General features: G+C 49.9%; 9 protein-coding genes across 9 annotated transcripts; 6 read left to right on the top strand and 3 right to left on the bottom strand.

Moving 5' to 3' along the window:
- On the top strand, window positions 1–2982 carry CTRU02_207665 (trp-like ion channel; the record flags this gene model as incomplete). The annotated part of the gene is made up of 4 exons (XM_036727477.1): window positions 1–301; window positions 353–373; window positions 432–486; window positions 540–2982. The coding sequence occupies 4 exons, from the start codon at window positions 1–3 to the stop codon at window positions 2980–2982; spliced, it is 2820 nt and encodes a 939-aa protein (XP_036580843.1).
- Window positions 2983–3619: 637 nt separating this feature from the next.
- CTRU02_207664 (aspartate-semialdehyde dehydrogenase) lies at window positions 3620–4913 on the bottom strand (the record flags this gene model as incomplete). The annotated part of the gene is made up of 3 exons (XM_036727478.1): window positions 3620–4422; window positions 4499–4753; window positions 4886–4913. The coding sequence occupies 3 exons, from the start codon at window positions 4911–4913 to the stop codon at window positions 3620–3622; spliced, it is 1086 nt and encodes a 361-aa protein (XP_036580844.1).
- A 2941-nt stretch (window positions 4914–7854) lies between these two features.
- CTRU02_207663 (RNA recognition domain-containing protein) lies at window positions 7855–10355 on the top strand (the record flags this gene model as incomplete). Its single annotated transcript, XM_070204938.1, has 9 exons — window positions 7855–8063; window positions 8104–8175; window positions 8227–8295; window positions 8345–8578; window positions 8629–8758; window positions 8812–8902; window positions 8956–9375; window positions 9427–9497; window positions 9555–10355. 9 exons carry the CDS (start codon window positions 7855–7857, stop codon window positions 10353–10355), a joined length of 2097 nt encoding a protein of 698 aa, XP_070061471.1.
- Window positions 10356–11314: 959 nt separating this feature from the next.
- Window positions 11315–12229, top strand: CTRU02_207662 (complex i intermediate-associated protein 30; the record flags this gene model as incomplete). The annotated part of the gene is made up of 2 exons (XM_036727480.1): window positions 11315–11393; window positions 11457–12229. The coding sequence occupies 2 exons, from the start codon at window positions 11315–11317 to the stop codon at window positions 12227–12229; spliced, it is 852 nt and encodes a 283-aa protein (XP_036580846.1).
- An 841-nt stretch (window positions 12230–13070) lies between these two features.
- CTRU02_207661 (Anaphase-promoting complex subunit 5) lies at window positions 13071–15540 on the top strand (the record flags this gene model as incomplete). Its single annotated transcript, XM_036727481.1, has 3 exons — window positions 13071–13848; window positions 13899–13992; window positions 14043–15540. The coding sequence occupies 3 exons, from the start codon at window positions 13071–13073 to the stop codon at window positions 15538–15540; spliced, it is 2370 nt and encodes a 789-aa protein (XP_036580847.1).
- A 227-nt stretch (window positions 15541–15767) lies between these two features.
- On the bottom strand, window positions 15768–16571 carry CTRU02_207660 (cytochrome c oxidase subunit VIa; the record flags this gene model as incomplete). The annotated part of the gene is made up of 4 exons (XM_036727482.1): window positions 15768–15810; window positions 15885–16052; window positions 16303–16327; window positions 16424–16571. The coding sequence occupies 4 exons, from the start codon at window positions 16569–16571 to the stop codon at window positions 15768–15770; spliced, it is 384 nt and encodes a 127-aa protein (XP_036580848.1).
- A 772-nt stretch (window positions 16572–17343) lies between these two features.
- Window positions 17344–19662, top strand: CTRU02_207659 (AP endonuclease 2; the record flags this gene model as incomplete). Its single annotated transcript, XM_070204937.1, has 6 exons — window positions 17344–17371; window positions 17424–17436; window positions 17492–17537; window positions 17590–17722; window positions 17781–19445; window positions 19544–19662. The coding sequence occupies 6 exons, from the start codon at window positions 17344–17346 to the stop codon at window positions 19660–19662; spliced, it is 2004 nt and encodes a 667-aa protein (XP_070061470.1).
- Window positions 19663–20342: 680 nt separating this feature from the next.
- On the bottom strand, window positions 20343–21204 carry CTRU02_207658 (mating type protein mat1-2-1; the record flags this gene model as incomplete). Its single annotated transcript, XM_036727484.1, has 3 exons — window positions 20343–20569; window positions 20621–20946; window positions 21005–21204. The coding sequence occupies 3 exons, from the start codon at window positions 21202–21204 to the stop codon at window positions 20343–20345; spliced, it is 753 nt and encodes a 250-aa protein (XP_036580850.1).
- Window positions 21205–23212: 2008 nt separating this feature from the next.
- CTRU02_207657 (uncharacterized protein) lies at window positions 23213–24244 on the top strand (the record flags this gene model as incomplete). The annotated part of the gene is made up of 2 exons (XM_036727485.1): window positions 23213–23507; window positions 23556–24244. 2 exons carry the CDS (start codon window positions 23213–23215, stop codon window positions 24242–24244), a joined length of 984 nt encoding a protein of 327 aa, XP_036580851.1.
- Window positions 24245–24663: the final 419 nt, after the last annotated feature.

Raw genomic sequence — 24663 nt, 5'->3', positions numbered from 1 at the left:
ATGGTCCGATTGGGAGGTTCAGTGTCGGTTGCTGCGACCTTGTTTACCCTATTTACCTTTGCTACGACGGCTTTGGCTGATACCGAGACTGTCTACATTACTGGACAAGGTAAAGATGGAGTTTCTCGTGAGCTCGCCGTCAACCGATATCCCGCTTTATACACTGGTGATTTTGGCGACTGCCTAGGAGGACAGAGTTTGTTCAACATTACCAAATTCGATGCCGCTTATTATGCCGACAACATGACTGTCCAGTTTCATCTGGATGGAACTACTAATATCAGAAATGAGTCGTTGATGAGTAGGTTTCATTAAGCCCCAGCTTCTCAGAAAGATGCTTACTTTCATCTAGTGCACATGAATGTCGAAGCTTGTAAGCTGATTTGGGACGAGCCTCCGAGCGGAGGACAGGATATGCTGACTTGGTATAGATGGCGAGACAAGATTCGAGATGAACTTTAACCCGTGCATGACAAACATCGCCAGGTAACGTCAAGTTCACCCAGGCGTTGCTGCACTGACTCGCTAACTCTGTCCAGTTTGTGCCCGTTGAACGCCAGCGTTCCCATCAGGGCATTCGCTGAGTTCAGGCTTACGCCCGCTCAGATTGACGGTATCCCTTCGATTGCCCTCGATATCCCCGACTTTGAAGGTTCTGCGCGGGTTCAGATATTCGCAAATTCTAGTCAAACCCAAATAGGCTGCTTCCAAGCCGTGATGCGAAATGGCAACAGTTTCTCCCATCCCGCGGCAATATCATCGATCCTGGGTGCCTTCACCCTCGCCGCCATTTTGGCTTCGTTTGCCACTGCGATATACGGTGTTAGCATTACTCACATCAGAACACACTACGCTCACTCCCTGTCGGTGTTGGTCATTTTTGAGACATTCCAAACAGTCTTCTTTTCAGGGGCATTGTCTGTCGATTGGCCAAGTGTCCTGCCTGCTTGGTGGAGCAACTTTGGATGGGCTGCTGGCATGATTTACAGCAAGCAAGTAGTCAACTCGATTGACGGATTCGCCGGAGTGACCGGAAATGCGAGCCAAGTCGGCGGTGCAGGGTCGACCGTTATCAACACTGGAGGTGGTCTAGTACAACAAATTTACGGGCGCGCGCTCGACAGCCTCTCAGAAGTGCCTGTCGACTTGGCAGCTATTCAGCACCTTGCTGAACAGCCTGTCAGAGAGTACAACAGGAGCAACCCATACGAATACTACTGGGCGGGCTTCCCAGTGGCCCCAGGAATGCCTACGCCTGGCAAGTGGATTGGCTTCGCTGGAGATTTATCAGCCCTCGGCATACCTGCTGCAGATGCCTTCACACTTGGTTTAATCTGGTGGCTGGTTGCCATTGGCTTGGTTGCTTTCTCCATCACTCTTTTCAAGTTTATACTCGATATGCTGGCAGGAGTAAAAGTGATGAACCAAGACCGGTTCATGTACTTTCGTAGCCATCTGGGAGGATATCTTGCAGCCGGTGTCCTCCGAACCCTGCTCGTTGCGTTCTTTTCCCTAATGACACTGGCTCTATTCCAGTTCAACATCCGCGCGCCTGCTGGCCCAACGGCTGTCGCCGCCGTCGTTTTTATCCTCCTGCTCGTCGGTGTCGGTGGCATCGTTGCTTACGCCTGCTTTTTCCGCCTCCGACTCGGAAAGTATGAAATGGGACCCGATTCAATTGTATTTGAGCAAGGAAGACTGTTCAGTGCTATACCAGCGGTTGCTGCAACCCGTGCTAGCAACATTGGAGAAAAGGAAACAACTGCCAAGCGCTACGGATCGATGCCCTTTTTCAAAATTCGATTTGTCGACGATGATCCGAACCGAGCCACTGTGCACAAAGACGAGGCCTACATCAAGCGGTTTGGCTGGCTTTCCGCCCGCTACCGCCGCACGAGGTGGTGGTTCTTTGCATGTTGGTTTAGCTACCAGTTTATCCGGGCCTGCTTTATTGGAGGTGGAGCCCGAAACCCCCTGGCACAAGTCTTTGGCTTGTTCGTCTTCGAGGTCATCGCCTTCCTTGTTTTCATCAAACTCAACCCGTTCGAAGGCCAACGAAACAACTCGTTGGCAATCTGGATGCTCGGTATTGCAAAGGTCGCCACTGCTGGGTTTTCCATCGCCTTCTTGCCAGCTTTTGCTATCGGACGTATCCTGTCAACGGTTTTCGGCATTATTATTATTGTGATTCAGGGATTCCTTGTCGTTGCCGTTCTTGTTTTAATTACCCTGGGCGTCGTTTCGTCATGGATGTCCCTCAACCGGAATCGTGAGCAGTTCCCTGAGAAGCTTGACGGAATCCGCATTAAATACTACGAGCATATGGAAGCCAAGGCCGCCGACCTGCCTCCCCCGCCGAAGCCAGACCCTAAGCTGCAAATGCCCCAAGAGCCTCCTCAACCCTACTTTAACGTTAACAGTGTCCGCCGAGCCCGCAAGATCGAGGACGAAGACAACGACGAGGACGAAGTTGGGGACATTATCCGCCCAGCTAACGCATCGGTTGTTCAGTTTGCTCCTGGTACCCGGACCAGAAGCCGTGCCAATAGTGCCAGCTCGCGCTACTCAGTTGGTAGCTTGCCGCGACGTGCCAGGCCGCAGCGCGCTTCGTGGAGCTCTGCCGATTTTGCCGAATGGGATCTTCAGGCCAGCCAGTTTGACCGATCCAACTCGGCACTTGGACACCGCAGCAGCATCGGTCATAAGCGCAGTGGCTCATTACGGCAGGTGTCACACTCTGACTCGCAGCCAGACTTGGGTCGATCTTCCAACAAGTCCCCCCTTCCAGAGAGATCAGCTTCTACGAATGAATTGCGTCGTCTCATGACTCCCACAGAAGAGGTTCCCGAGGAGCACGTCATGACGCCTGGTGCAATGTCCCCGGGCGAAAAGAGTGGTAAAAAGACCGAGGAAGCTGCCATCTCTCCCATCAACGAGAAAGACGAAGAAAAGTACCTCGAGACGAGCGGATCAAAGCCTTGAACGGTTATCATATAGAAGATGCATGACACGTTACAGCATCACTGTATCCGACAAGCATTCTCAGCCGGTAGCTTGCGACGCCTTGAGGGCGTTGGATTTTTACAAAATTGCATAGCATTGCATAGACGGCTTAACATAGCCTTGATGAAATTGCATGAGAAACGGATTATGAGGCGTTTGAAGGAAATAAAATTCAGTTAGAAATAAGTTATTTTAATGGCACTAACGCAAGGGGTGGCGGCTGTCCACTCCCGAGTCACATCGTGCACCTGTCTTGCAGCCTATGATGAGATGGGCGGTATATGGATACATTCGTAGATACACGGGGCCCGTCGGGCATCCCCTATATAGAAAGAAGCCTGGTTGCTTAGAACTAGAAAGTCAACAAACAGAGATTATTCACTTTTCAGTCTGCAAGATGATCGAACTGAGCAAGTACACTTGTCTTTGGCAATTGGGCATTCAATTCGCTTTGCACCATTTTCATCTACCATAAATATGTCCAAGATAACCAACCCTATGTGGTTGTATTTTTTTTATTGACTTTCCATAAATGCACCCATCCCATGCAGCCGTACACCTGATATGTCTCTCCCAAGAACGATGTGACTCTAGGCAATGCACGCCCTGCCTCTTCTTAAGCAAAGCCCTTGAGAACAGCAGCCTCGGCGTTGAGAATGGACGATCCAGCAGCGCCAATGACGGTGTTGTGGCTGAGGGCGACGAACTTGATGTCAAAGATGCCGCTCTCGTCCTCTCTGACGCGACCAACGCTGACGGTGTAACCGCGACCGAGGTCGCGGTCGAGACGGGGCTGGGGGCGGTCCGCCTCGTCAAAGACGATAATGGGGTTCTCGGGGGCAGAGGGGCATCCGAGGCGCTGGGCGTCGCTGACGTACTCGCGCAGGGCCTTCTTGACCTCCTCTGCGGAGGGCGCAGGGCGGCGCGCGAAGCGGAGGGAGACGCACGCAGTGTGGCCGTCCAGGACGGGGACGCGGTTGCATGCCGCGCTGACCTTCAGGGTCTTCTGGTCCTCAAAGGCAGTGAGGTCAGGGTTGATCTGACCAAGGATCTTCTGTGCTTCGGTCTCGAGCTTGTCCTCCTCACCGGAGATGAAGGGCACGACGTTGTCAATCATGTCCATGGAGGACACGCCGGGGTAGCCGGCGCCAGAGACGGCCTGCATGGTGACGACGGAGACAGAGTCGACGGGGCCGAAGGCGGATTGCAAAGCCGCGAAAGGAATGACGAGACCAATGACGGCACAGTTGGAGTTGCAGACCAGGAAACCCTTCTGGAGGTTGTGGTGCTTACGCTGGTGAGGGATAAGATCGAGATGGGGAAGGTTGACGGTGGGCACGACGAGGGGGACGAGGGGGTCGCGACGGTAGTTCTTAGCGTTGGAGAAGACGGCGAGGTTGGCCTTCAGGAATTCCATCTCTGTTCCGTAATGGCGACGATCAGTTTATGCTGTCATTGAGGATAAGGGAAGACATGGGACAGAGGAAAAACGAACCGATCTCGCCGGCAACGTCAGAGTCCAGGCCAGAGAAGACAACGTCGCAGTCGCTGAATTCAGAAGCCTTGCACTCGCGGACTACAAGGTCGCCAAAGGGGCCCATAGGCGAGGCCTGCTTCCACCGGACGGCATCGCGGTATTTCTTGCCGGCAGATCGGGAGGAGGCGCCAACAGCGACAAGCTTGAGGTAGGGGTGCTGAGAGAGGAGGAGGATGAAGCGCTGGCCGACAGAGCCGGTGCAGCCGAGAACGCCTATGTTTTAATTCTCGTTAGTTCACATTGATCTTGTGTAGTGATTCTGAGATGTAGATAATTCTGGCGTCGAAGTTCCGTTCACGGAGGGGCGACAATGGCGGGGGAGGGGCAATAGAGAGGATCACGTACCGCATTTCTTCACGGGGAATTCGCCCATTGTTTCTGAGAGGTTTTGGGTATCGCGGGTATCAATTGATCGTTAGAAAAAGAAATTCAACCAAGCGGTCGGGATGAAGGACGGATAATATATGAAGAGGAAATGGGCGACGGCGATGTGAGTCAAAAGGGAAGTGGCATGTCTGCCGTGCGACCCCCCCTGGTCCGATATTTTTTGGGGGAGACAGGACCGACGTCGGGACCACCCCGCCATGCCCCGCCATCGGAGCTCGAGGGGCATTTGCAGGGTACTCTGCAAAGTAAATTGGATGGCTCTCATTGGAATTGGGTTTTCCTTCGCCGTTCAGAGAACACGGAGAAAGTACCCACCACATGTGGCCATTCACTACACTATTTGGCAAGTGCCCTCCCATCGCAAATACCACTTTTCACTGACGATTCTCGACTAAGACGTCGAGTTGGTCTCAACACCACTGCACAACGGTGATTGAAAGTTATCAACAATTGGTCTGCTGTTCATCGCCACAAACACCGATGCAAGGAATTCCGGTTTCTGGAACTGAATCAATGCCCGAAAAAAATAAAGACACTTTCTTGGTCTTATCTCAAATCCGCATCAGATCGTCCAACTGAGATGGAGGGACGTAGTTGACACATTCTGCTCGCCACCGACATCCATTTACGCTGCTCAATTTATGTTTCAGGTCGCCCAACTTTACATGTATGTGTAAAATGCTTAATTTTTTATTTTTTTTGTAGCAGCATCAGAAACCCTGCAAATGTTAGACCATCATGAAGAGCTTCGAGTCGATGTTCGCAATTGTCAAGAAACTTTTGGCCGTGAAAGATGCAAATATGGCAACCTGGGAATCCATACGGCGAACACTTCGCAGACACACAACGAGGTTCAGATCAACGGTAACAGTATATCATCAAGGTGCATATACACATGTAGATTATTCAAGTTAGCGCCAGAGACGATACAACGTGGATTTACCACTTGACAATATATATATATATATATGAGATGGTACATTCTGCAATATTTAGGCTGAGAGGAATGGCATGCAAGCAACTTTGAGGCATAGAGCAGTAAGGCATTCGCCCGATCCCGGTATCTTACTTTTATGGACTGCGAAAGCAAGCAGGTTTGCCTGGGTTCTTTACCGTTACGGCGCGAAGATGATAATTACGACGGTGAACTTGGTCAGTTAAGGACATTTGGTGTATATTTAAGAAGTGGTCTGTTGTCAGGTGCTTGATATAGCTGAGCAGTCCATCTTTGGGCTAAGCGTGCCTGAGTGAGTTGGTTGATTTCGAAGTACAAAGACAAGGGCCGGTAAGTATTGAACATTCTTGACGAGGGTAATCCAAATATGTCAAGATTTCAAGTCAGCACAAGCAGAACATGTCAACCGTCGTAGGATGACTTGTCAGATCCGCATAGCAGCCAAGTGCCAGTGGGAAGTGAAGCATGCAAGCAGTTTTATTCTTTCATGGGGAGATTTCTGCTGTCAAACAGCTATTCCTTCATTTCGAGACAGCCTGCGCAAACAAAATCGCGTCAACAATGTTGTCATACCGAGGGTTTATAGCTCCCAGTTTCTTTCTGCCTTGCTCCATCATCTCACGGAAAAGGGCCTTTTTGAGATGCCCAGACTCAGACATAATTGTTAAAACAAGTCTCTTGTACATACATCATTTGATATGTCTCTTTTGATCTGCTCCTACTGCCTCGGCTTACATCGCACCACTCTCTGCTGTCTCGAATTTGTCTTCTCTCTCATTTTAGGAGCTTTGTCTGGTCTATTTCTTCTATCATCTAACATCACTGCAAGCGCATGGCATTTAGCTGGTAATCGAGGTGATGGGTATAGATATCGTGTTAATGACGAGCTACTGCTGGCACTGCTCGTACTATTCTTTTTACCCTCGCCCTACTATCTGTTCCCATCAGTGTAGTAGACTTAAGATACACTACTTTCAATAACCCTCTTTGTCTCAAAGGAAAGCCCACATCTATACCCTCCGTAAGTTGAAAACCCCACTGGCATGTTGGCCATGGTCCCGTTGTGAAAGCCAAGCCACCGTATTAAGATCTTGCGTCAGGCCTAAATTTAAACCCGCTCTCGCTCAAGCCATAGTATGAACCTCATCATGAGTAGGTTTACCCATCATTTCCCCCCAAGTAATCTGTGACTCTGCCTCTAGTTCAAACATGTTTCAGTATGATAAACAGAGCAACAATCAAGAAAAATCAAATAAAGACTCAGCATGTGAAGGAAAACACGTAGCACATTGATAAAAAGCGGCGGTGAGGCCAACCTTGGTAATGAACATTCACAACAACAAAGGTTAGCCATGCTACCTTCTTTACATGACGCCGGAGCTGCCGGGCTACTTTAACGACTACCGTTCCGGGGTCTTCCATATAATATGACCCAGTGGTTCGGCCCAGTGCCGAATCGCTCGGGAGTGTTCTAGTGCTTAGAGCCCGAGAAGCCCCCTTAACAACAGCCAACCAGATAGACGCCTGCCATCGTGAGTACGTCGGTGCCAGCCTCTTAAACCTCAACAGGCGAGTGCAACCAGTTTTAAAACCACACGATAGGCGAGAGCTTGCAGGTCCCTTCCCTCTGTTGTTTTACTCGCCTGTTTTGTGATTATCGTGAACCCTAAGGGTCAGTTTCTTCTCTCAAAAAACAACTTTTGCCCTAGGTTACCTTAGGTACTACCCACGATCTTCTTCTCTTTTTTAGTTTCCTAACTTCTCCCGCAACTTTCTCCCACAAACCCTTACCAGTTGTTTACCTTTGACCAAACAACTTTTCTTCTACTCTTCCATCCTTCTACTCCATATCCCATACGCCGCCCATACTCCCTCACTTCCTCTGACAATCAGTTGTTATCCCCATCCCCAATACCTCGCGTCTACTTCTTTGCCATCTTCCGTTCTGATCATATCAAGAACCAGAGCAGTGATGTCTTCTTCGGCTGAGAGTAAGATGCTCCTAGAGCATCTTCACAAGCTCTCTATGCAGCACGAGCGCGAGCAGGCTTCCCAAGCCAGCTCTTTGGCCTCTCAGAAGGCAGGTTCTGTCTTGGATCATCAGACTACGTCTGTTGCCGATCGCAAGTCCCCTGGATTCTCTTCGATCTCCTCTGAGGATCCTGAGCGAGGTGGAGGCAAGTTTCAAATTGATTTTAGCGACGCTTAGTTGTCCCAGTAGCACTGAGAAATTTACTGACTCTCAAGCAATAGGTGTTTCCTTGGATGTCTCTTCCCTCAGAGGCAGCCCCAAGTAAGTTTCGCAGTTGATGAACTATTTGCGATTCAGTCTAACTTGTTGTAGCAGCTTCCCTGGCCGTTCCGAAGCCGTTGGCAAGGCTTTGCGCCCGACTATGTCAGCCACTGCCGCTGTGTAAGTGCATTTATATTATTAATGTGATACCAACTAACATATCTCTCAGTCGCGCGCAGGATGCTCCTGTTCAGGCCGATGAAGACATCTTCAACGACGCTGTTGTTAAGGGTTCGCGACCCATCGTCGTGTCATCTTACTCTCTGAATCAGAGCCACATACAGCAGGTGGAAGTGAAGAACGACAACGTATCCCCCACCAAGGATCGCTCTTACAACAAGTTTGTTGGCGCCATCGATCCTCAGGCGACTTGGCCCTCAACCGCCTGTGTCTTCGTTGCCAAGTAAGTACACTCTCTACTATTGACTCACTACCTGGCTAATTATCCTGCAGTCTTCCTGAGCACAGAGAGGACTGGACTCTTGAGGCTGCTGTCACCAAGGAGTTTGAGCGATTTGGAGTTGTCTTCGTGAAGATTCGCCGCGACAACCAAGGCATGCCCTTCGCTTTTGTCCAATTCACTGTCAGTTATTCTTGCCCTGGCAGGATGCCTTTTCCTCACTGACCTCTATCCAGAACGACGCAAGCGCCAATGAAGCTCGTGTCAGAGGCAAAGGAATGATGATCCTTGGTCGTCCCTGCCGAACAGAGACTGTCCGCGCCAACCGTAAGTTTTGTTCGTTCACTTTCAATTTTCCAAACTAACTCTGATTGAATCAGGCACCTATATCATCTATCGGCGCAACAGATCTGCCATCACCTTGGAAGAGGCTAACGAGCTCCTTTCTCCCTTCGGTCGACTTGAAACCGCGCGTTTCCTTGACAACCAGATTCAGGAGCAGATGCGCCTTCCTGTCACTATCCGGGTCCAGTTCAAGGACTTCGACCCAAGCCAACAGGTTCTCAGAGCGTTCCGCTTGAACAAGGTGTACAAGGTTGAAGCATATGATTTCAAGAAGGCCATGCAGGCCAGAGCTCGTCACCCTGATCGCAAGTTCCTTGACCACTACGATCGTGATCGTCGCTCCATCTTTATGACGGACCTTCCCCTCGATACCACTGAGCAAGACATCCGAGGCCTCATGGAAGATGTCGGAGGAGTGGTTTCGGTCCAAATGAAGCGCATGGAGTACCCTCATGGTAAGTGCCCATTCCCTACTGTCATTCAAGACGAAATTGACACATATATAGATGGGCCCAAGCTCATCGCGTTCGTCGAGTTCACGAACGCTAGCCTTCCTGACATGGCCATTGAGAGATACGTAAGTAACTTCTTAGAAGATAACGCAAATCCAAAACTGTGACTGACACTTTGACAGCACAACAACATGGTTGGTGGTTTCCCCATCCGTGTTGAGCGTCGCACCGACAAACGTCGTCGCGAGCCCTTTACACCCGCTCGAGTTTCCTGCAACGTCATCAATGATCATGATGGCATGGACATGGTTGGCAAAGGCCCTTCCACTCCAGTTCGAGAGCAGCGTGGCACTCTTTCCATCGAAGCCGGTTCTGCCAACTTCAGCCAGGATGCTGTGCAAGTTACTCCACTCCGAAGTGAGATGTGCCCCCCCATGGCGCAGAACGCCATGCAGCACAACATTGGCCACGTTCACCAGAACACCCAGGGCATGCAGATGCAGATGCCAATGGTGGCTCAGCAGGCTGTCGGTCCTGCTTTCAATCAGGCTTCTCACCAAACTCCTGTGCAGGTTCCTCACCAGGGTCCGATGCAGTTCCCTATGGCGCCTCCTCCCCTGCCTCACCCTCAGCAGATGGGTACGCCCATGATGCCTCCTCCCAACATGGGTTGCTCTCCCTTTATGCCTAGCCCCTACTCTCAGGGTCCTGGCTCAGCCTACGGCTTCATGACTCCTCAGCAGTCTCCTGCACCTTTCTGGGGCTACGGTAACGGTACTCCTCTCTGGACCCCGTTCCCTATCGATCCTGCTGCTTTCATGGCGTACACTTCGCCGGTTCCCCCTCCTCGATCCAACGCTGGAGTTGGTCTTGGTCCTGTCGCTTCCGCTCCAGTGGAGGCTAGCCAGGTGACTCAGTCTGAGCCTGTTATGGTCGACAAGACCCTCACCGATTCCAACCAGGGCCAGAACGAAGAGCACTGAGCACTTTCAGGCCCATCGATGATTATTTTTTTTATTCTCTTCTTGCTTTCTCTTCTCATGGTACGACAAATTGGTGTTGATAGATTTGGCGAGTTTTTACATAATGTTGGGCTTTATTCCTGTACGTTGACTCTTACTGAGAGTTATCGCCATGGACAATAAGCCGAGTTTTCAGTTTGGGGGATTGGGAAATGGGTCATAGATTACTTGGTTTGTGCCTCGAGCACCTTTGTTTACTTACTCTTTATGTCTATTCGGCATTAGTTTGTGAGTAATACACTCTTAGTTAGACCAGTGTTGCTGGGGTCATTGCCTGTTTGTATCGTTGCTGTGTCTCCAGCATCTGTCCGTAGTGTTCGGGTATGGTTTCCATGGATTGAGAAACCATTCAGAGAAATTGCCCGATGGTGTACCTAAACGTCTTCTAGCCACTGTAGCAACTATAGCCAGACGCAAATTTAATCTGCTGCCAATGAAATTGTGGTAGTCTACCAAGAGTTTGGAAGCAGCATAATACCATGATTCTCGACTTCAGAATATCAGCAGCACTGGGAAAAAAAAGCCAGCTTCTTTCTAGTCGCTATACTTTAACGGCCTCCAGGTTACATTCAGGTACAGGGGTTAGACAGGGACCCCTGTTTGCAGGTGAATGCTTCTATTACGGAATATCTTTGGCCCGCAACAAGCTCCAGCTTGGTGTACCTTTGTACATCAGAAAGCTCCAAGCAATCCGATGCATCCCACGACGTTGACGACGAGAAGCGAAAACTCCGGAACATTAAGGATTTGAACCTGCCCAATTCATACTGAGCGAAGACACCGAAACAGCGGCAGAAATTTCGACAAGTTCAAGTTCTCGACTGGAGGCGCATCCTGTGCGCAGGGCCACTGGGCTCCCCCCAAAAAAAGTGTACATCTACAAACCACACCTTCGGCGCAGTTAGCGGGACATTAAAAAGATGCGGGCAACACCGTCACTCATGGGCAAGGGCTTCTGGGCCCGAAGCTTAGAACAGTTCCAAAGGAGCGCAAGCATTGGTTAGCTCTTCTCCTCCCAATGCCTTGCGCTTGGTCGCTCCTAACCTTGGTTGTATGTCGCAGCTCTCAAAGCCGAAGCAATTAAAGGCGCCCAAGGCCCTTTCATGCTCCAAGATTTCCGCGCGCCCGGCTCGACAGAAGACTGCAAGCTACTGTCTGATAAGGAGATCGGTGGCTTCTCCAAAGTCGCCCTCGACTGGGTTCCTTTTGCCTCCCAGACACATCCCGCATCATCCTCGACGCCAGCATCAGAGAGCAGCACCTCAACAGGCACAGGCTACGCTCGTTTTCACGGAACGATATCTACTGAACTTCCGAAAGACAACCCAAAGATTCAACGTACGGGCTTCGCGGCATGGAGGACACCGGATCAGCAACCGACAATGTTCGGCAAGTCAGTGTGGGATATTGATCCGTATGTTTACCTCGCCATGCGCGTAAAGTCAGACGGCAGGAGTTACTTCATCAACCTGCAAACGGAATCAGTCGAGCCGACAGATCTGCATCAGCATAGATTATTCACCAAGCGGCCGGGCGAGTGGGAGACCGTGTTTGTCAAGTGGAACGATTTCGTACGAACGAATCATGGATTCGTGATTGAACCGCAGACAGAGATGTTGAGGTCCAAGGTCACGACTGTTGGCATTGGACTTACTGATCGTAGGCCAGGCCCATTTGAGCTTTGCATCGAAAGGGTGTGGGCTACAAACAACCTTGAGGAGGTTGAAGCGGGGGAGGCGGAAGCGGATGAGGCTGCTACAGAGAAGGCGAGGCAGGCGAGAGAAAGTGAATTGAAGAATCGGCAGGGGCAGAGTATTAGGTGGTCTACCAGGTAATGCGCTGTTTTAGGTTAAGACAATAAGGCTTTGCCTTGGAACGAGGAAAGCATTTTGTCAAGAGCCTGCCAAGGACTGAAGAGGGATAAGGTATGACAGGCTTCTCATCGAACAAACCCACTCAAACGATTTACGGAGAAGCGTCATTTCTGCTTCTGGCCAGCGTCGAGCTGAAGTTGCAATCATTGTAGAAATACTTGTAAAACCAAAAATACCAAATGCAAATATAATTCATCTAAGCGAGCGCACCTGTAAACTCGCTTTTCACTCCCAAACTTAGACTTACTTGCACTCGCAATTGATAAAATCGTGAACAAGTTTGAAACCAGAGGAAAAACATACAGTGGAATATGGCATTTAAGAAAATGCGAGCAGTTGGTAGTTAGAAGCCATCAAAAGTCTACTTCTTTAGCTGGATGATTGGCTGGAACGGGAGTGTTTTCTTCGATATTTGTGGCCAATCAAAAACCGCGATCGTTTAGTGGGGAGCATTCAACATCACTCTGGAACACACTTGACAACATCGTAACTGATTGAGATGGACTGAGAGTGAAGAGTGTTACGATTGGTCTGGCCGATTACTATCATTCGAATAGGGAAGCACCTGGATTTTAGACACACTGGGCCGTCTGCTGTGGTGATTGCGGGGGTGCTCTGTCTGGAGCATTCGACGCGCCTGCCGATTTCTCGTGCCTGGAACCTCAGAAATATGGTCAAACACGACCCTCACGTTTACCCGCGCGACTACAGATGAACCACTTTCAAAATTCCTCTTGACGAAAGAAGAAAAGAAAAAAAAAGTTCTGTACGAGTGCCGCTTCAATAAGGTGATTCCGCCGCAATGGCGCGATACCTCACACCCGCAAAGATCGGCCTTCTCAGCCTCATTGAGCTCTACACAGACGAACATGTACCTACTGCGGCCATCATTCCTGTTCTCTCCTTCATCACATCTCATCTCCTCGACCCAGACCCGCTGAGTCTTACCACAACCGCCAGGAAGGACACTCGCTGGAAGAAGGCCGAGAGTACGGTCAGCCTCGTCATCGGTATCAAGGACTTTGAGAAGCTGCTCAGTGCCCATTCCGTTGTCATCGGACTTCCCGGGAGGAAGCTTTGGGACACGTTTCTGACAAAGCTGTGGGGAGTCAACTCGCTCGACCTTCTCCATGAGTTCTTCGAGAGGCAGTCAAAGTGCCTGGCCAAGACGAAGGGGGAGCTGCGACGGGCTGAGATCGAAGGCGACGCGGCAGCGCAGCAGCAACCACAGGCAGGTATTACACTGTCAAGGAACTCTCCTCTGGGGCAGTTTGTTCGGAGGTGCCAGTTGGAGTTCTCAAAGCTGCGGTTCCATGATGCAACGCAACTTTGGACGGATTTTGTCCAATATCGCCAGCCCACCGCGGGGTATCTACGGAAGAGGAACCCGTCTTTCGGCCGGCTTAGCTTCGACAATGTGCTCATGACGGGAGAGCAAGCGGATTGGGACTTGGAAGGTGTTTCTGCGCTGACGTCTGTTGTATACGGCGATATGGTCTCGAGTGGTACCCCGTCCGCTGTGCCAGTGAGCACAGATGATATTGAACTCTTGCTCGAGTTCCAGATCGAGCAGATGCAGAGTAGGCTTCCTAATCTCTATAGAATGGAATACAAAACTGACTTTTTGCAGAATATGGCAACCGGATACCATTAGAGCTCCGAAATCAGTTCCATGACCTCCTTGGCGACAGCTATCTCGTGCCTAGCTTGAGGCATTATCTGAGGTATGTCGTCTCTGTGACTTCTAAACGAGTTTTGTTCTGATGTTTAGCAGCTTTCTAGACGCTTGGAGATCTGGTGATTACCCAACGGCCTTCGATTTCCTTCACCAGTATTTCGACTATACGATGCAAAACCGAGACAAGTTATTTTACCAATACGCACTGATGAACTTGGCTGTTTTGCAAGCAGACTTTGGTTGCTACAGAGAGGCTGTGGCAGCAATGCTCGAGACGGTGTCTACGGCTCGCGAAAATCGTGACATGACCTGCTTGAACTTCGCACTCAGCTGGCTGTTCCATTTCGGCAGGGCACATCCAGACCTGGTTAGAGACCTTGAGGCAGACAGTCTTCTGGGCACAGCAAAGGAGAGCCTTGCATACCTCCGAGTCAAGGCTAAAGAGACGGGCATGTGGACGTTGTGGGCATCTGTCTTGCTCAGTGAGGCGAAGCTTGGCCTCGCAAATGGAGAGAGTGTGGCAACAGCAGCCGAGCTTATCGTTCGCAGCTCGCATCTGATTGTCGAGCGAAACATGAAAAACATGTTTGGCGCACAGCTCTCGATTCTCATTGCGCTATGGGAGAGGCTAGGCCTTTCACAACTTTCTGCCATGGATTGCGAGATTTTTCTTCGATGCCATGCAAGACACTCCACCTTTGACGATGAGTTGAAGGTCACATCACGCCTGGCGCAACAACTTGCAGCAAAGGGAAAGTTCGACGAGGCACTGCAAAAATTGGAATCTCTAGACGAAAACTCCTTACGGTCTTGGAAGCCAAGCCAGTACTGGTTCAAGTACCGAGGAATCATCAAACTCAGAAGAGATCTCCACCATAATAACCTAGACGGTGCAGAGCAGTTGCTTTCTCAGCTTCTACAATCCAAAAAGGACGATCTCGAGCCAGATATGGCCTTTGTCGTTGACTTCCTTCACATTGACTGTCTCATTCGACGAGGCAATCTGCAGGATGCGTTCAACAAGGTCGAAGACATGCTGGCATCGCTCCGGGACGATAAGAGAGACATCTCGCTGCGGGTGAGGTTGATGCTGATCAAGGTCCATCTTTATGACAAGTGCGGTCGGCCACAGCGAGGGTTCACCATAGCTATGCGAGCAGCTAGTATGGCTTGGAGGGCAAGGTTGGTCTCTTGTCTGTGGCAGGCTATCGGCGCCATCGCCAATATTCTGACGTCTTTGGGAGAGTTTGAGGCGTCCGCGCAGCTGCTCACTGCAATCCTCCCACGCAGCCTCGAATGCGAATCATCGGCTTTGAGTGGCCAGCTATACTCCTTCCTAGCAGACGCCAACATGGGCATGGCCGGGAAGGCGGCGCCGCAGTCAGCGAAGCGAAGAGAGTATCTGACACGCGCCACTGGTGCTATTCAGAAAGCTTTTGATCATTACTCCAGTATCCAAGATACCACGCGGCAGTGTGAGATGATGGCCAAGAAGGCTACGATTATGAAGGTAGCTGGGGACAAGGTTTTGGCGGCGGATTATGCGGCCGCTTATGTAGCTTTACGAAAGAGCGCAGCTGCGCTTTCGGTATGATATCTCATAGAATGGATAAGGGACACACAAAGGCTTATTATTCACATGATGCGAATTATGAGCAATGCGACGTGAGTTTTTGTTTTAAGGCTGCATCTCTCTTCGATTGCTGTGACATAGGGAAAATGTACAGGATGGTCTACTCCTCAACAAGCGTGTCCCGAGTCTAATGGATCGCTCCCTCCCCCAATGCGATGTAACGCATTCTGGTAACTGACTCTGGTAATTTAAGCCTTGTCCTTGTTGTGGTAGTTGACGTTGTCATTCCAGCTGTCACAATGTTATTAGCACCAATTGTTCCGCACCCAAGGCCATCACTCCAGCCCAAAACGGATGATACTTACAAGAGGGTCTTGTCGCCGTTACCCCACTGGTAGTTCTTGGTGCGGATGTTCTGGTAAGAGTACTCGGTGCGCTCCTCCAGAGGGGGCATGTGGCTCCAGTGCTCCCAATGGTCGTTCCAGAGAACGTAGGCGTTGGCGCCGGCCAGGGCCAGGGCGGGGATGCAGGCGCTATAGGAAAGTCACAGTCGTCAGCCTTTGCTGCTTATACGCACACACATGCACACAATTTTCCCTCAATCCCCGACTGCAAATCCCGTGTCGTTCGAAGTTTTTGACTCCTCCGCAAAAAAAAGATACACATCTCCCTCTGACTACAAGAGAAAAAAAATCGACACGACGTCTTTTTCGACAGGGAATGGCTCGTTCAATCGGGGTGCTTCGGGGTGGGTGGAATCAATAGGAATGAGTGAGGGCATACTAGATGGAGATCTTGCGCCAGAGCTCTGTTCAATTGGTTAGCCATTTGCGTCAGTCGACCGTGCCGGACCCAATTGCATCAATTGACGACGTCCGGAGTCCGTAAGAGGAGGGAAACGAACCAGTGGTGCCGGCGGCGTGGTGCTTGGCAGCCTCACGCTCCCTGATGAAAGCGTTGTCGGTGGTGCTGGCGAAGCGGCGCTGGACGGTGGAGCGGGTGGCCGGGGCACGGGCGGCGCGCGCGGCGGCGGCGATGATCTGGCGCTGCATTTTGTTTGTGACTGTTATGTTCGGTGGAGAGGAGAGGTTTCGTTCGTCGTCGGCGGGCCGGACTTCGGTGTGTTTGTGAAGATTGACGTTCGATCGGGGATCAGGTCATTTTGGTATGGAGCTGGGACGAAAGAGCTCGGCTAGCGGGAACGTCACGGATTTGCGGCCTGGATTGTGAGGCTACCAGGGAAGGGTCCGTTTTCGCGGTAGAGAGGATGACTAAATGATGTCAGGTCATTTGCGGAGAAAATAGGAACCATTTCCAAGTCTATGGCGTGGAAATTCGCATGTGGGATAAGAACAAAGATACGTTTGAATTGCAACCTAGTCAACAACTATATGAGAATGCCTTTTGTGGATTGATTTAATGCTTTAGGCTGGTGCTGTGGTTCTGTATCAACCACTTTTTCTGTACAATTCAACAATGTTGCAGTGAGTCACGTGACACCGCGCTCAAGGTCGTGTTCGCCCCCTCCATGACGGCAGCGACGTTGCGCGGTCAACTCGATTGGTGTCTACACAGCGACTTCGTAAACGAGCCGGGGGTGATGAGCCCATATTTTTGCTTATTCCATCGTTGAAATTCAATGCGAAATGATGCAATCACGCCCACAGTGACTGCTGTATACTACCAACTCTGTTTCCTCATGCATTTTCCCTTGATCAACCTCATTCAGGACTTACTGGGAATGGGACTAGAGACGACGTGACGATAGCGTTTCTGTGATTTAACATCTTGGATCTTAACTTGAAAGTCCGTCACCAGAATAAAATGGGCTTGCGCATAGTGACATGGAATGGTGAGTGAAAACGAACCTGAGCAGAAGCCCGGCATCGCTAATACGCATACAGTCAACGGCATTAGGTTCGTACGCATCTATGTTGAAATAAGTCTGGATCATAGATCTAACAAGTCCTAGAAACCCATTTGGGTATCAGCCGTGGAGAGAAAAACGAACGTTTCAGGTCTGACTTACTCTGAAATTGGTAATGATTGGAAGTCTAACCGAAGCTTCAGGCCATGTTCGATATCCTGGAAGCGGACATCGTGGTTATGCAAGAGACCAAGATCCAACGCAAAGATCTCCGTGATGACATGGTGCTGGTCCCAGGTTGGGACGTCTTCTTCAGTCTCCCAAAACACAAGAAAGGTATCCCCCAAAACCTCATTCCTCTTAGCCCAGGAGCACCTCTAAAGCAGTTAGCTAGGGTATTCTGGAGTGGCCATATACACCCGCAACTCAAGTTGCTGCCCCATACGCGCAGAGGAGGGCATAACAGGTCTTCTTACACCTCCGAACACCTCAACCAGCTTTCGCGACTTGCCCGCGGATCAACAAATTGGCGGATACCCTCGCGCGGGCCAGCTCTCTGGCGAGATTGACGAAGCAACTCTAGACTCGGAAGGTCGTTGCGTCATCCTCGAATTTCCCGCTTTTGTGCTTATAGGCACGTACAGCCCTGCGACTCGAGACTCCTCCCGCGATGATTTCCGGCTAGGTTACCAAAACGCCCTTGATGCGCGAGTGAGAAACCTTGTGGCGGAGGGAAAGCAGGTTATTCTGACAGGTGACTTGAACATTATTCGCGAAGATCTCGATACCTGCAACGTGCGGGAGAACCTCCGTAAGGAAGGGTTGTCGGTAGAAGATTGGATGGACATGCCTTCCCGACGATTATTCAACCATCTCTTGTTCGATGGGCAAGTCAATGGTGAGCGAGATGAGGGCAGAGAGAAGCCCGTTCTATACGACTTGACGCGGATATTCCACCCCACTCGTCAGGGAATGTTCACATGTTGGGATACGAAGAGGAACACCCGTCCGGCCAACAACGGCAGCCGGATCGATTACATCCTCTGCTCAGCGGGGATCAAGGACTGGTTCATCGATTCCAACATTCAGGAAGGCTTGATGGGCTCGGACCATTGCCCCGTCTACGCAATTATTGGCGACGTCGTCAAGGTAAACGGCAAAGATACCTCCGTTCTCGATGTCATGAATCCTAGTGATATGTTCCGAGATGGAACACGTCTGCGGGAATGGTCCTCAAAGGACCTCCTCCCCCTCTCCGCGAAACTTATCCCAGAATTTGACAAGAGACGCAATATTCGAGATATGTTCATGAAAAAGCCCACCCCAAAACCCACATCCTCACCGAGTCCCATTGACCCCCCGATCGTCATACCCGAAGAACCGCCAGCGTCAGGGGAGAAGGATCAACAACCTGCAGTAACTCCTGGGGCACCCAAGGACCTACCCGCCTCGCAAACACTCGGCTCTTCTAACACAATCAAGATACCCCCGAACAGCAACAGCAAAGCGTCTTCCTCGCAAGCAAGCTCTTCCCCGGCGAAACGGCCGGCAGAAGCGAAAGAACCGGCCAGGAAGCGGTCCCTCAAAAGAACAAAGACTAACGAGAATGACATCTCGGCTACCAAAACAAACGGCGGCCTCGCACAGAGCACGTTGATGGGCTTCTTTAAGCCCAAACAGCAGCAAGCATCAAAGGCTACAGGGCCTGCCGAGGCCGAGACAGCTGCAGCAACCAATGGCGACGACAATAGTCCCGGCGACCGGTCACCGGAGAAAGCTGCAGCAAATCATGGCCTGGCCCGCCGCTCCCTCTCGGCCTTATCAGACGTCCCTGCCGCCGCCGCCGCCGCCGCCGCCACAGAGACAGATTCGCCCGGCAAGCAACCCCCAGCATCACCCCTGAAGATGTCGGCTATCGAAACCTCTGAAAGGGTCTTTGATCCCATCGAGACCAAAGAGGCATGGTCCAAGTTCAGCCTGGGCAAGAGGGTCGTGCCCAAGTGCGAGCACGGTGAGCCATGCATCAGTCTTCAGACGAAGAAGCCCGGCATCAACTGTGGTAAGATCTCCCCCCCCAGCAAGCTTCCCGCTTCTGGAGATTTTAAGCGAGCCCCGAGGTCTTTGTTAGATCTGTATGTATGCTGACGTCGTTCTCAGGAAGGTCATTCTACATCTGTCCTCGGCCTCTGGGGAAGTCAGGAGTTAAGGAATCTGGCACGGAGTGGAGGTGTGGAACTTTCATATGGAGTAGTGACTGGAAGAAAGATCAATCTTAGATGTTGATTTTTTGCATGGCTGCTACTGCCGCGGTAGTCAGGACAGGTAGTTATGGATCATCAAGTGCTGATCGACGGTCTATGTACATGGCCGCTTGCTTGCTTGCGGATAATAATTACAACAAAAATAACTATGGCGCGTGGCCATCAGGCTGCGAATAATACATGAGATACGAATGCAATAGCTCCGTCCAGACGAATAAAATCTCTATGGACATATTTGTCACAAAGATCTCTGGCAACGTGACTCCACTACAAGTGAATGAGAAGAATCAAGGTCGCATTGGTAGTGCATTGGATGACCAAAAGTGTTCCTGTTTCGGTCTTCCTGTCAAGAGTTGCATCACGGCTTCCAAAGTGCACACATCGGCGGGCTTCGTATCGCCATGTCCGGAGATAGGACATGGATGACTGGTTGGCAATAGTTCTGCAATCCTTTCCAGGCAAGGTGAGACCTGTCGCATGCATGGGATATTTGTACTTTGCAGACTCGATAACAATTCCAAATTGTTAAGCCACAGTGATATACTGAAGGCGCATCAAGAACTGGGCTCCATGTATGCGTAGCAGTCCGTACACGGGGCACGAGTGGTAGCCGACATGTGATGTTTCCCATGCAACGCGTTTCTCCGCAGCTGGATGAGATACATTTGCAGTTCTTCTCTGAAATATTCCGGCACCTATCTCAAGTGCTGTGATGAGATTGACTGAGAAAGCTCATGGGCTTGACTAAGTTTCTTCGGCTTGTCGGTGCGGCTTCGCCGGCGTTTCTCTGAAGGTTTACGGGGAGTATAGCGGTAGTCGGGATGGAGCATCATGAGGCGTTCCTTGTGCAACCTCGCAAGTTCGGTATACTTCTCGCGTACGGCATGTGACTCGTTATTCCAGGCTTTCCCGAGAATGACCGCTGTTCAAGGTCAGTCACTACTCTCGAGAAAAGGCAAGACAATGTTCTTACATATCTGGTTGTTGGTGAGCTGGGTGTTGAACTGCTTCACCTTGGCATGGTGGTCTTTGCGGTAGAGAATGTAAGCGTTGGGAGGCCGAGGGACCTTGACTTTGCACTGAGGCTCGGGGCTGTCTGTATAATTGGTACCCGACTCTGAACCAGTAGATTCTTCAAGAAATTGGTGTGATGGTCTTCGGACAACAACAGCGATACCGTTGACAGATACAATCATGTGGGGACTAGAGATGAACCTCTCGCAAGGGCCGAGGATCCATCTGTCATTTTTGCTACACATGCCGTCTTTCACCCACATGACTGGCTTGTTGAGTGTGCGTCTATTCAGCGCGGTTAGACTTGGTCTGGCCGGTTGTGAGAGAAAGGAATAATACGAACCCCATGTATAAGGCCATGAAGGCCTGTCCATCTTGACCGAAAGAGAAGTAGTTCTTTCCCGACACAGCAATAACAGACTGGAAACTGTTCATATTCAGCTCCAACGTCTCAGTTACCGTTTGGAGAATCTTGGGGCTAAGCCGTGCAGGATCCACATAGCCGGCAATGATTTGCCCGGGATTGAAGTCGTTAAGCGCCATAGCGAACTAAGGAGATGATAGAAGAAGGTAGGCGGGGTCTCTATTGGCAAAAGAATTCTCAAGAGGCGATTACTGATGTATATTAACAGATGGGATTCTTGAGAATGAAAGTCTCAAAGTTGACGGGGTTTAACAAATACAAAGACGTTGAAAAAGGCGTCGGACCAAAAACATCAGAGACGGTTTTCAAGTCGTTTAAAGATAGATTTGAAAGGCATCAAGAGACGACAGTCAAAGTCGTATTATGGGGGTCTAGTGGCAGGAGATCTAAATTTGAGGAAGGATCACCCCTCATCAAATCATTGCCTCAGGACGATTGACATGAGCGCCCAGCCCTTTTTGTGGATTAGAAGCGTCTTAAACCGGAATGTGATGCAGGGGTTATCTTTCAACACAGGTCTAGCCAGGGCAAGCCCGGTTGCAAGATGGCCTGGGCTGGACGGGTGCCAGGCACACCGGTTTTCTCACGGTACTTGGAGCAGGTTCGTACTGTACATGTTTGTCCCCCTCAAGCCTCATGCTCTGGAAGCCTGGTACAAGCCAGTGGTAGGAGGGGGAGGCAAGCTCGGTATTTTTGCCTGGGTAGCGATTCGAAGACCCAGACACCCCCGGTCCAGTTTTGGCGGAGAAAACAAACCCCCAGATTAAGCCACATACTGCAAGTAAGGATGTCAACGGCCGCTAATGGCGTCTTGCGAAGTTGGTCGACATTTCGGTGTCGGTACTGTCAGTAGCTTCCGTCTTGTTTTTGTAAATCCACCTTCGTTTTCTCTCACCAACATAGTTGCGCCTCACTCTTTAGGGATCTCAGCTTCTGGTGGCTCCCGCATGTGAATACCAGAAGCGAGAACTGCCGGAGCTACGGCCGTTTACAACTTAAAACATGTACGTAATGACGGACTCTACAATTCCCCCTCGATAAGCTTGCGAAACTGAAAATATATACAGAAGGAAGGGAGAAAGCCCTTGTAATTCATACCACGTTACGCTGCTCTGTAAGGTGCATGTTTGGATGGGCACCTTGTTAATCGTGGGCAAGTAAGATGGCTCAACTAGCGAGTGTTTTGGCACATGTAACGATTCCTGGTTTTTGGGGGCGCTCTGAGGACAGTGCCCAGCAGTTGAAAGCAACCAACACTGACAAAGCACCACACATTCGGGCCTAGTACTGCCTCATCTGCGCCTCTGGAGGGGCAATCATTAGCGTTGGAGGTATTGGAACCAGCAGCCTCGAAAAGCGATATTAGTGGGCCAATACAGGATCGGGACGCCAATTGGTATTGACTGGTCGAAGCACTCGATCTGATGCTCGTGGCTTGCAGCGGTCGATATCTTAACTTCAAAGTTCATGATTGATCACATCCTCCAGGCATCCCTATAAATGATCCTGAATTTAGTTTCACTCGTAAATTGACGTATCACATCTTTTCTGGTGTGTTAGCCCACTGGACTGTTTTCCGAAGCTTTCAAGTATCTGATGGGTGGAAAGAGTGCCAACGGTTCCCCAGTCGTTCTCTGTGTACAACTTTTTTTTTTTTTGCCTCACTTAAGTCCTGCAAGTTGTTGGAGCTACGACCAAGAGTAAAATGGATTACCTCAATTAAAGGAAAAATCAAACAAAAACAAATGGGCTGTATCCCTCTCCCTCCTGACAAGACAATACTGTCAAATGCCTCGAAGCTGCATCTGGCCAACAGCCCTGTGTACCATCAACTATAAGCCTTTTTTCCTCACCCATTTCTCCTTCTTTTTCAATCCTGAAATTTTAGATAAACTCTAAGGCTATTCTTCCTCTTTTTTTTTTGACTTCGCTTTTTTTTTTTTTTTTTTAGAAAAGAGAGAAAAAAAGAAAAAAAAAAGAAAAAATCTAGATTATCATCCTTTTGTATCTGAGCCTTTTTTCTTCCTTTTTTCCATTTGCCCTTCCTTGCCTCCATTTTGACTACGCTTTTCGCTGCAACCGATTGAAAAGTTGTCTGCATTGCATTCTACATTTCGGTATTTCAAAATGACTCGAGATGAAAAAACATCAGCGACGGATGCACCAGGCATCTTAAGGACCCCCGGTTTGAATGAAATTCTTCCTCGTCATGATCTCGATCTCTTCACATCCTCACGCTTGTTTCCTGAAGGGGACTGGATTCTGTCAGAACTTGGACGATGTCATCAATTTCAGGCAGTCTACTGCATTCCTAATCAGCAAGGACAATTAATCCCAGCACCTATGCCTCCAGCCAACATCTCGGCCGTTACCAACGAGGAGGAGATCTACCAGCATTGCACTGTCTATCAATTTACCCCTTGTAAGTGAGATTTCATGAAAGGGAGAACGCATTACTGAGAACTTCCAGCATACCAGAGCCGACGTGAAACAGAACATCTTAGTCTTAGTGCTATTAGTTCAGATGGCCAGCAGCAACGACAACACCACGGTCGCGGGCAGCCAGCATGCGCCAGCTCTTTTCAACAAGTATCGCTTCCTTCTCAAATATCAGAACGGAATTGCCAGAACTCGAATAGAAAGCATCACCTTGTCTCTCAAAATGAATCGTCTTTTCTTGTCAGTCCACCGTCGTATACACCAGTGGCGGTAGCCCATGCATTTGCACTGCCCTTAGAAAAGGAAACGGCATTTTCCACCACACCAATCCAGAACCAGAATTTCGTCAATTTTACAGGAGAATATCACATTAGTGATCACTCTTGTCATAAAGAGTCCTCTGTATCCAGCGGCTCTTACAGCAGTATCTCACATCACGACATTTTCCCACATCATCCAGAATCGGAAGAAATTCATGGCCTCGAGTCATTCACATCTCAAGATTTCCATTCTGGCGTCCATGACACCACAGTGGGTTTGGATGAATCATTCAACGTGGAATTTTCTCCGGCAATGATGACGCTGCTTGAAGGGCAGACACTGGACGAAATTTTAGGGCAAGGAAACGATATCGGAAGGGTTACACTTGAACGAGCGCAGGTCAAAAGTGAAGAACGCGACAGGCACGACGATACTACACTTTCCGGAGTGCAGTCATAATTAAATGCCTTCTTCTTTTATGAATTCCTTCATCTTTACTTTTTTTCCGTTCATTGTTTTGACCACTATACAGGTTTTTGAACATGTTGAATTAGATGCAATTATTTTGCGACATTGGTAGGATAGGTTCATGTCAAACAATTTTCAAGATGAAGCACTTCCAGCAAGGCAAACTTATTTTTAGACGACGCAAGATGAAGAGGGAAGAAAAAAAAAAACTTGTTGTTATCATTCAGCGGTGTGTTAACCTTCTTGGTTACCAAGCATTTGACCGCAAGTTCTAGAAAAGTTGAGTCAGTGGGGAATCTCGACCAACTTGCATTTTTTCTGCGTCACCAAGCAGCGGGACATGATCAAATTTCAAGTATTCTTTACTTCTGTAGACCAGAGCAAGACGGGCTAAGCAGGCTGGGGAAGAA

The sequence above is a fragment of the Colletotrichum truncatum genome (genome assembly GCF_014235925.2).
Source record: "Colletotrichum truncatum strain CMES1059 chromosome Unknown Contig_0004, whole genome shotgun sequence".
Lineage (NCBI taxonomy): Eukaryota > Fungi > Ascomycota > Sordariomycetes > Glomerellales > Glomerellaceae > Colletotrichum > Colletotrichum truncatum.
This window is presented reverse-complemented; position numbering and strand designations above follow the sequence as displayed.